This window comes from Cyprinus carpio, chromosome B4 (genome assembly GCF_018340385.1).
Source record: "Cyprinus carpio isolate SPL01 chromosome B4, ASM1834038v1, whole genome shotgun sequence".
In the NCBI taxonomy this organism is placed as follows: Eukaryota; Metazoa; Chordata; class Actinopteri; order Cypriniformes; family Cyprinidae; genus Cyprinus; species Cyprinus carpio.
In genome coordinates, this window is record NC_056600.1 from 18721622 (window position 1) to 18732685 (window position 11064).

General features: G+C 33.7%; 2 protein-coding genes across 3 annotated transcripts; one reads left to right on the plus strand and one right to left on the minus strand.

The window, feature by feature from the left end:
* The first annotated feature begins 41 nt into the window (after positions 1-41).
* On the plus strand, positions 42-5866 carry LOC109045803 (G2/M phase-specific E3 ubiquitin-protein ligase-like). Of its 2 annotated transcripts, XM_042722313.1 has the most exons (11): positions 42-83; positions 200-497; positions 824-876; positions 991-1005; positions 1159-1678; positions 1801-2300; positions 2442-2620; positions 2862-3019; positions 3149-3163; positions 4403-4603; positions 5358-5866. In XM_042722313.1, the coding sequence occupies exons 6-11, from the start codon at positions 1994-1996 to the stop codon at positions 5464-5466; spliced, it is 969 nt and encodes a 322-aa protein (XP_042578247.1). In that variant the 5' UTR covers positions 42-83; positions 200-497; positions 824-876; positions 991-1005; positions 1159-1678; positions 1801-1993; the 3' UTR covers positions 5467-5866. The 2 variants fall into 2 exon arrangements, with proteins under 2 accessions (XP_042578247.1, XP_042578246.1); XM_042722312.1 differs by lacking the exon at positions 991-1005 and having other exon boundaries at positions 1612-1678.
* A 106-nt stretch (positions 5867-5972) lies between these two features.
* On the minus strand, positions 5973-7144 carry LOC122137047. The gene is made up of 3 exons (XM_042722315.1): positions 6779-7144; positions 6284-6502; positions 5973-6194 (listed from the first exon to the last, which is right to left on the minus strand). Exons 1-3 carry the CDS (start codon positions 7042-7044, stop codon positions 5987-5989), a joined length of 693 nt encoding a protein of 230 aa, XP_042578249.1. The 5' UTR covers positions 7045-7144; the 3' UTR covers positions 5973-5986.
* Between the last annotated feature and the right edge of the window lie 3920 nt (positions 7145-11064).

The window sequence follows — 11064 nt, forward strand, 5'->3', positions numbered from 1 at the left end:
ACCAAGGATGAAACAAATTTACATTTTAGAAAACAAATTAACCAAAAGGAAGATTTAAGCCTAAAGAAAGAAAACACGTCCAGGTAAGTTGTACTGACCGTCCTATACAATTTTCCAATGCTCTATATGTATTTGTGTGTATGTGTATATTTATTTTACCTATGTATACATTAATTATATATCTTTGTTATTTTACTAGATAAATGTAGGATTGATGGCGCCACATGAAACTGATGGAACCGATTTAAAACACCCGTTATTTACAGACCCGGAGGTAGCAGCACCTGATCTACTGAAACAAGCTGTACAGAAAATGAGAACATTTAACAAGGACATGCACGAAGGACCTTACGTCCTTTTGTATCCAGACTGCTCAGAGGTGGTCCATGTGCCTGGGTCAGAAAGGCCATTCAAATTGGCAGAATATAAAAAGGAAATAGGAAAGGCATATTCCAGGATCACTTTTTTCATTTGTCTAGAAAAACACTATAAAAGAGGTTAGTGGATCTCATGATTCAATATTTTTACATATGTTGATACACTGCTGGAGGATAGATAATGTTTGTTTGATTAATTTTTTTCTATTTTTTTTTAAATATTTATGTATGTTTGTATTTATTTATTAGATGTACATTGGATTTTATGCATAACATCTTTGTCCTGGTCAATAATTTAGTTGAAAAAGGTTTGTTTAGATTGTTTTGCAGTAACTATTATACAGTAACACAGAAAACCATTCAGCATTGATATATGCTGTATGTGGTAATGGAACAATAATGGAAGCTGTTAAAAATTGTTGATAATTTTATCTGTTTCCTCTCAGGTTTTTGAACCACAAACTCAAAGTACTCCCAAACTCAAACTGGAAGATGAAAGGTAGGTGTTGCACACTTGTACACAAAGGAACTTTCAGGCATGCATGGGTTGAAATTATTTCTTTACTCCTTTACTGGAAATAATAATAATAACTCATATCTTATTGGGCTACAGGGCTTTCACTACCAGGTAAAGGGCAATTTAACTTTTTTTTTTCCATTTAACTCACAAAATTGTGATAAAACTACTAGCAGATATTTCACTACTTATTCACATAAACATTATACATTTATATTGCTTTTTTAGAGATGTTTTAACACTTTTGTTCACCTGGAAATACAGCAAGACCGCACATAAGCTCAACGTTGCTACATGCTATCGGCTGTTTCTGTAACTGACTGAGGTGCCCCCTCGCTCCCTACCTAAAGGACCCACAGCTGCTTGTGTGAGCTTTACTTAATTCACCTGCAAGATCTTATTGGTGTGTCCTAAAAACATAACAATAAGCTCTTGCAGGTGAATAAACACAAATGACAAATGAACCAAACCATTAAAAAAAACATGTGAGAATGAAGTGGGGGGATGTAATGAGAGACAATGTTTTTTTTTTTCTAGTGGTAATCAACCAATAGAAATCTTGGCTGTATCTTGGTATATACATAATATTTACATGATTTGACTGTAGGCCTGAAGGACACCTGCTGGTTTAAGATGTCTAAAACACAGAAAATACCATATGTGACAGAAAATACCATATGTGTAATTTGATTTATAACAAAATAATCTTTTTTTCAGATAGTAATATCTGATGCTGAGGATCTGGATCCACCTGAAAAAAATCCAGAAAAAATTATTGCTACAGGTAAATAATAAAAAAAAAAAATCATAATGACTGACATAATTTAAATTCATTTAACTGATTACATGGGGAGGACATTTTTGTTTGTAAGATGTTTTAACATGGAAATGATAATTTCCCAACAGGAAATACACAGACCTGTATTCACCAAATGTTGAGCAAGAGGACGAAGAGCCGGTTGCTGTCAATGTGAAGAATTTCCAACAGACAGCAATTTAATATGACAGCTTTTGACTAGCACTCCTGTTTTTTCACTGTACAATAGTTCTGATATATCTGGAATATCCACAAATTAAGTCACTTTTTCTCATTACAGAGATGGACATTACATTACCTGACATCGTAGCAAACCTGTCACTTACTATTGATCATAAAAGAGTCCGCAGGTTCAACATCTCAAGGGCTAATGTTTGGGATGGGGCAGTCAGAGGTTTCAAGCGTACAACATATTCTGAAACCTGTGAAATGCTGGTCAAATTTACTGATGATATTGGTGTTCTGGAAGAGGGAATTGACACTGGTGGTCCGAGACGCGAGTTTTTAACTCTACTAATGAAACATCTAAAAGACCGGCCCATTTTTGATGGACCAGAAGGACATCGATTCTTGGTCTACAATGCAAATGGTATGCATATGGGTTAGATGTGTACTATAGGATACTAATGGTTGGTTAATGATCATTGACCATATATATCACATGACAAATGCTTGTATATTACAGTATATAATGCATTGTTTTAATTTTGCAATATGAATTCATTCACAGCGGTTAGGGAGGATGAATACTACCTGGCAGGAAAGAGGATTTCTGTGTCAGTAGTGCACGGAGGTCCAGGACCCCATTTCCTGTCGAAAGATCTTGTACATTATCTTGCAGGCCAGCCTTCATTCAAAGCACCAGTTAATTTAATAACTGATGAAGAAATAGGGAAAGCTTTGCCAGATGTGAGAATAGCATAAGGCTACAGTACAGTAGGGCAGAGTTTTACATAGTTCCTGCAGTGTTTTGAGACAGTTTACTTCCTATATCCAGTACAGAATTTGTTTCATTAATTTATTAGTTTTTTATGGTGTAAGATTACATTATGCTGTGTATGTATCTCATAAAAAAAAAAAAAAAAGGCAAAGAGATACAGTGCTTACAGTTATTGACTGGGGTGTTTATGCTCCTTTTCATGTGTTTCAGATTGAGAATGCTGCTTCATTGGATGCTCTGCACGAATGTATGATGAGACACAGCACAATGTTACAGACAGCAGGTTGTCTGAGACATGTGGCTACTGTGGAAGAAAAGAGAGAAATTGTTTCAGACTACCTCCAATGGTATATTATTGACTGCAACTCATCAAGTCAAGTCAAGTCCGCTTTATTGTCAATTCTTCCACATGTACAGTACATACATACAGAGAATCGAAATTGCGTTACTCTCAAACCCCGGTGCATACAGATAACACTAACAGTAGAGTAATTAACATCTGTAATTGACAGGTAAGATGATATTTGTAGTGATGAGATTTTCTTCTTTTTTATGTATTTATATAAGAATTTTTAGTTTGAAATACCTCAGGGTCCCCATCTTTGGTTTATGCAAGCATGTATATCCGTTACTAATTTGTCACTGTGACAGAATTTGTAACTTAGTGTATTTCAACTATGTGATGTCGCTTCATTCTGTGCCTTGTCAAACTACAGTGCCTTCATTAAGTCTACACACCTTATAGATTCATCTTTTTCCTCATCAATCTACACACAATACATCATAATGACAAGGCAAAAACAGAAATTAGATCTCAGGTTTTTCCTCCTGACTAACTCCTCCACAGAGTTCAAGAGGAAAATCAGTCCAGTTACCTCTTAAAGTGATCCATCCACCTCTACTGCACATCTGGCAGCGGAGTGATGGTTTGAGGCTCACTTGATCCATCAAACCCTTGATAACTTGCTGCTGTTTATCCAACTACCTGCTCCATTCTGTGCCAGTGTCATTTACATCTGAATCTATTCCTGCCCTGATTGGTGTGGTGGGAATTACTAGAATTGTTGGGTCTTTGTATATTATAGAGTGTGGTCTAGACTTACTCTATCTGTAAAGTGTCTTGAGATGACACGTTATGATTTGATACTATAAATAAAATTGAATTGAATTATTGGTTTATTTGTGTTATTATATAATATAACAGCAGATATAATATATAATATAAAATCAGATATAAGAGTGTGCTGATGTTGATGGGTGCGTAAAGCCTGAAGCTTCATACACGAGGAATCAAGGCTGGAATTATTCCAAAGGTGGTTCAACAGCATACTGAGAAAAGGGTTCATTAACAGTGAATGTGATATTTCATTTTTTTTATTTTATTTTTTTTAAATTGGCTACAATTTCTAAAAAACTGTTTTAGCTTTGTCATTGACGTATTGTGCATATACAAAGTTTTGAAAAAGTGAATTTTTTGTGTAGTGTTTGTGGGTTGTAGAGTTTGTAAGTGCTCAATGTCATTCTAGTCTTCTGTTTCTATGTGTAATATCTAGTTTGTAACAATTAACTTTTAATGTGCAATGTGAAAATAGGGTTTTTTAAATCAGTTTTCAACACGATTCCCCCTGCCAAATGTACGTTTGTTAAGGTGGATAGTAATTGTAGAGAAAATAATATTTAATAGTTTTCTTTAAATATAAATTCAATTGCCACTACACAGCAGTGAAACAATGTTTGTGTTCACTCTGTAGATTCAGGGAGGGTCTTTCAACCCTGGAGATTTTGACTGCACTACACCCACACCCTACTTTGCTGGCCCCTGCCCCTGCCCTCACTGCTTTTGACCTTGAGATACTCTTCAAACCTGACCTCAGTCCTTCGGGGAGTAATCGAAGACTTAAAGAAAGTCAAACCATGGGCTACTGGGCAGACTATCTCCTTGATTGTAAAGGGTTGGTTAGTTTTTTTTTTTTATAACTAGTTAAGAAAACACATGGCAATTAAAGCTGCAAGCAGCATTTATCGGGGTTCAAGCATTTCCAGCCTTTAAGCACATAAGCATCAAAAGACATTAAGTTTTATTTAGCAATAATGTAACCACCTAAATCACAGAAGGAAAAGACCATTACAGGCAGTTTACCATAGGAATTATATTGTTTTCAAAGCTTTTTGAAAGTTATAGTGCCACCTATGGTCCGATCTCCATGAAATTTTGCATGCTTCTTTAGAATGTTATGTCTCATATGCTCACCAATTTTTGTGAAATTCAGAGTTTTCGTTTAGGATTTATAGGCTTTTGAGTGTTTTACCACACCCATTTTCTAAATGACCCTGTTATGGCTACCCAAATGGTAAAGTTCAACTTTTTTTAGATAATTATTGATCTAGAGAGCCCAGAGAATTGTACTGCACTGGCTTTGTTGCGATTGGGGAAAAAAAAATGCGATTTGGGAATAGTTTGGGAATGTTTGTTTTTAGTATGTTTTTAAGTTTTTGGTGAATTTTTTGATTGACAGCAATAGTTCTTGAGGCAAAGTTGTTCAGTATAAGGATATCTAACAAATGATATGCATCACGTGATTACAGAGCCGTAAAACTTATAATAATGAAAAACTCCAAGTAATAAAAATCAGTACAATTACAAAAGGGTTTCAGCTCTTCGAGCTTGAACCACTAATTATGTATCTGAATTGTTTTTCTTTGCAGAAGGCCAGGCTGCTGTGTCTGTGCAAGATGTTTTGATGTTTGCTACTGGGCTGTCTTCACTTCCCCCATCTGGCTTGGAACCACTGCCACAAATAGAGTTCCTGGATGACTCTGCGTTCACAATGGCAAATACATGTACAATCTCCTTGAAATTACCACTCCTAGACTCATACACTTTGTTTAAGTCACAAATGGACTTTGGAATTCAAAACAGTCCAGGATTTGGCTGTTTTTAAGCTAAATTACGGATGATCCCTAGAGTTAAAACTCTGAAAACATTGTTGTTGTTAAAGGTTCACTTTAAAGTGCAGTTGCCCAAATTGTTTTTATAATGTAACAGTATGTGAGCATGTTTTTTTTTTCTCACCGTTAACATTTTGGAAATGTTTTAGATTCGTGACTCTCAAACTGGGTTCCCTTTGTGAATCACTGTTTTAGATAAAGAAACAAGTAGTTCAAGAAGTTTTGTTTTCTATACTACAAAAATTTAATAAATACTTTATATACTCTTTTTGATTAATTTACTTCACACTTAAACAATTAAGCTGTGGGTGACAGATTCATAAACATTCTGTTCAGACAGGCGGCAGTATTCCACCACTACAAAAACCCCTCCCTTTTTGATCATTTCATAGCTGAGCCATTTCTTTTAGTTTCATGTACAGTTCTGATGCAGACTCCCAGTTCTCTGGCTTTTGTAACTGATTGCGTTCCATGGCAAAGTCCAAGTACTCCTGCATGTTTGGGTCCCCACAAGGAGCCATTGACAGGCTAGCCTCAGGAAGGGCATCCAGTTCAGCCTGTTCAATTTGAAATCCGCAGTCTCTGGAGCCAAACCTATGTTAAATAGAAGACATAAGAATTTCTTTTCATTTAAGCTAAAACTTTAGAATAATACTTTTATCTGTTTATTACCAATGTATCACCTGTGTGGTAAGTAGTAGAGTTCATTGGGCACTCCTCCTGGACATGCTGCTGTTCTGGAAGGGCGAATCCTGTGACTGTTCCACAGTCTCACACACTCATCCAAGTCCTTCTGAATAACATCACCAAAGCAATATCTCAATAGGCACTGATGCTCATGACTCCCGTTGAAGTATCCGGCTTCTCTAAGGTCTGCAAATAACTCCATCCAGAACTGAGACCTATAGAAATTGATACAAATTGTAGTTATACTTTTAAGCATATACACATATGTTTGAATAATAAAATCAAAGGTTAGTCGTAATGAAATGTATGGTCTGCATCTTTTGGTCATCCGATTTTCTTTTCAGGAACAACTACTTTTCTTGGCGGGCTGTATTTGTTTTACATTTTGTATTGATCTTTATTGTGCTCATTTTTTGTTTTTCATTACTCGTTCCTGAGAAGAAAAATCGAATGACCAAAAGATGCAATGACCCTTTCTGAAGACCACTCACCTTCCCTTTCTAAATATAGACCACCAGGACTCAATACGCTGGTTATTTATAGATGAACCGTACACCAGAGTAGTAGTCACTGTGATGGTGCCGCAATCAGTCCTCAGTCTCATGGGGATGACACCGAGGTTTCGTAGATGCAGTATGTCTGGTGTTTCCGTCTGGTCCGCGTCCTTTAGAAACTCCAAACACCGACCACACGTAAAGAAAAAACGCGTTAAGCTGCTCATGTGTTTGCCGCAAAACATCCCTCCGCCGCAGTCCATGTTCGGTCACCATAAACTTTATTTACGCCATTTACTCCACAACCACAACACGAATTTACCGCGCTCACCAGCAACACCTTTTACCGCGTCACTTCCGGTGTGTGGTACATTCCAACACCTTTTAGAGTGTGTCTTTGTGTGTTTGTTTCATTCCACTGATCTATAATATATAGTTATTGTTAATTTGTTTTCTAAAATGTAAATTTGTTTCGTCCTTGGTAAAAGTGTTTTTTTTTCCCATGTAATTGTGTTTTATGATAGGTAAAAATGTTTTACAAAATGTAAATTTGTCTCGAGCTTCGTAAAAGTGTTTTACACTTCGTAATGTTGTTTTGCACTTCCTGGCCACGGTACGTTTTACACCGTATGCTGCCTAAAAATGGTACTGTGAAACAGTACGCTGTGCGGATGATCAGAAACATTGTACTTTTTGTAACAAACATGTTTTGGTCAGTGCAAAGTGTCTTTTCCCCAGTTTCTATAGGCTAGGCCTCAGATACTTTCCTACTTTGAGTCATACAGTTTAGGGTAAGACGGGGTAAAATGAAGATTTGTAAAAAAAATTTCTTCACAACACATCAGTGTTTTTGGATTTGTGGAACAAAAGTTACAGATTCTTATTTTGAAGTAACAGTAATAGTGTTATTTTTAAATGTCATACTTAGGTAATTAAAGGGGTTATTATTCAGTCTAATATTTCCATGAATTATTTCAAACATCTTTGCTTTAATTAAAGCCTATTGGTTAATTGAGTGAAATCATTAAATCTTCATTCATACTGTTGCTATTATGAAATATTCAATTAAAATATGGGTGATTACAGTACACTTTTAAAAATAAAGTTTCTTTATTGGCATCAGTGGTTCCATGAAGAACCTTTAACATCCATAGAACCTTTCAAATGCAGAAAAAGGATCTTTATGGTCAAAAAAGGTTCTTTAGATTTTTTCAAATGTTCTTCAAAATAATAATAATAATAACAAAGTTCACTGAAAGGTTCTTTAGTTAACCAAAAATGGTTCTTCTCTGGCAGCACTGCAAAAACACCCTTCTGGAGCCTTTATTTTTAAGAGTGTATTATGTAAATATTCATATGCCTGTACATGAGTCATTTACTAATTTTACCTTATTACCAAATTAATCTCTTTTTTGGGATTCTGCTTTGTCTTTCATCGGCTATTTGATTTTACAACTAAATTGTCAAAATAAAATTTTAAATAGAATAGTTGATTCAGTATTTTACATTTAAAAAAATATACAAACATTAATAGGAATTATATCAAAGGTCATTTATAATATTACACATTTGGTAGGGGGTCAACTTAACCATATTGGAATATTTTACATGTTGTGCTATAGCAACTAAATAAGCAAATGTTTTTGTTTATTTCCTATAATAACACATTAGCTTGTCATCCATAACATGCTAAACATATATCTAAATATGTCTTCCCAATTTCCCCCATATTCATTTAATAATTAAAATGTTCTATTTTTCATTTACAATTTATTACATATTTTTTTTTCCAGAAACGGGCATATTATAAAAGCATATTATAATCTCACACAAATATTTTGTGCATCCTACAATATAAGAAAAAAATAGAAAGCAAACAATGTTCTGGAAGATATATATTAGGTTTATAGGCATTTCCTTTAATCCCAAAACAAAGCACAACGCAGCGTGTATTCAAAATACCAGTAAACACATGTGAAAGTTAGCACAGAAAATTGCTTCATATTAACACTGTACTATATTTTAGAGATGTTTCTTATTGTTACCATTAGCATAAAACTGCCTTGATGGCTCTTATGTTTTTTAAGCGAGTGGGTATTTAATTAAAAATAATGAATAAAAACTGTCAACATTATATCCCATTTATTTCTAACATTAAATCTAAATTTTATTTATTAAAAAAAAATAAAAAAAAAAAAATTCTCACGACTGCGTGCTATTGAGCAATTTTAAGATAACACAGACTTTTTTAGTTGTCATGACTCTACTTTGTGACTGTGCCCACTGATGATAATGAATTGTTTGAAATACATTTATTTTTATAAAATTATATAATATATATAATTTAACCTTCTACTTGTTCTTGTCAACTAGAATGCTGCTTATATCCTTTTAGGGTATATTTTATATCCACACAGGATGTAGTGGTGCATAACATGATAAAAAAAAATTCCTGTCGTTAATAACAATGCTGAGAATATCACGTGGATGTATCTGAAAAAATTCTTAAAAATACCTTTAAACGATGCAATGCACTTAACTAAGCTAATTAAATTGCAAGGGGTATATACTCCATACTGCACACTACTCAATAAGAAGTGTACTTAAATTAAATAAATAAATAACAGTAATAAGTGGTTGATATCACTTCTGGTCCATACTACACACTACAAATGAAGGGAAGTGCATTGCATCCCATCGTGAGATACGGTATGCTGGTACACAATAAGATGTACAAAAAATGCAAATAGTACAAATAACAGTAAACATTATTGTACACACCCTTGTCCACCAGCAGAAGGAGATCTTGGACTATAACATGATCAGTCATAATGAGTAATGTAGAGGTTTAGCCTATATTTAGAATCTGAATCCAGGCTGATAGATCATGTAAAAGCTGCCTGACTGAAGATTTTAAGATTGCTTATAATCACAGGACTCTGAATGTGGGTATTGTTAAATGCTGCAGCATGAAGTCCAACAAGTTTGGAACGATGTGAAAGTGAAGAAACGATGACAGAATTATATGTTTTGGATGAACTAACAGCTGCTAATTACTTACTATCTGCTTTTAACTATGTCATAACTAAAATTTAATATATTAATTTCAAGTTTTTATATATATTAAATAGTTTAAAATTTAAAACTATTTTAAATCTTTAATATATTTTTTAAATAATTTTTTTAGTAAAAATGTACAGTAATGTAGTTTTTTTTTACAGTAGTATTGACTGGCTGACTGTACAGTAGTAACATTAAAAAGCTAATTACTGAATGAATACATTTTAAAGCTTCTGATAAAATAAATCCATTATAATATAGACAACATTGTTCATTCTAGTATTTGGCTGTAAAACTGTAGTACTGTGCTATTTAATAGAATAATATATACATAATATACATATAATAATAATAACTATATATATATATATATATATACACACACACACACACACACACACACACACAATGAATCTTTTTATTTATATCTTTTTGATTGAACATCAATACACATTTTCATGTTCAAATAAATGATGACTAAACGTTTTAAAGGCATTTCCAGATTAAATGAAACCTGATATTGTAATAAAGTCATTTTTCTGGTTAAGTAAATACAAGTCAAGTTGATATTGAAAGATCTTCTTACAGTATCTTTTAAAATGAACCAAAACAAAAAAAAAAGGTGTTGACTGAAAAGCAGTTACACTGGAATAGTTACAATGTAATTATGCGGTTTGTTATCTCTTGTGGGATGGATTTTGCACACATATGCTTCTTACATTTTGTACTTATTTTATACAATGAATTAATAACATTTGATTTATCAAAATAATTCATTTTTGTCCAGATCCTTTCCAAATACTTGTTTTACTTAATTGTGAACCACCAAATCCTTCAAATCTTACATAATCTGCCTCATTGTGGTTTTATGTTGACAGGTGTTGAAAGGCAGTGATGCATTGAGCAATTTTTATATATATTACGTTTGACCTCTAGGTTGTTAAACTTCTGAACTGTGCGTAACAGGCATGTGGGTTACAACTGGTACTGCATACCTTTCTGCAAGCTTATAATGATCTTCTCTTGTTAACAGGTGAAAACAATGTCATTTTGACTTTAATCATGAAAACATTTTTCACTTCTTGAGACATGGTTTTAACTGACATGAATCTGTGATTTAGTGAAACATCAACAATACTTTTTTACAATCTCTTTAATTTTAAGTAGTTCCTGTTGCAACAGAAAAACGAAATGGCTGCTGCATGTAATACCAATGATGATTC

Bases quoted from the DNA above. Each gene is read 5' to 3' on its own strand.
- LOC109045803 (XM_042722313.1), top strand. From the start codon at position 1,994: ATGGACATTACATTACCTGACATCGTAGCAAACCTGTCACTTACTATT. The intron at 2,301-2,441 runs GTATGCATATGG...ATTCATTCACAG, and splicing joins CTTGGTCTACAATGCAAATG to CGGTTAGGGAGGATGAATAC. The intron at 4,604-5,357 runs GTTGGTTAGTTT...TTTTCTTTGCAG, and splicing joins TATCTCCTTGATTGTAAAGG to AAGGCCAGGCTGCTGTGTCT.
- LOC122137047 (XM_042722315.1), bottom strand. From the start codon at position 7,044: ATGGACTGCGGCGGAGGGATGTTTTGCGGCAAACACATGAGCAGCTTA. The intron at 6,503-6,778 runs GTGAGTGGTCTT...CAATTTCTATAG, and splicing joins TCTATATTTAGAAAGGGAAG to GTCTCAGTTCTGGATGGAGT. The intron at 6,195-6,283 runs GTGATACATTGG...TATTTAACATAG, and splicing joins CTCTACTACTTACCACACAG to GTTTGGCTCCAGAGACTGCG.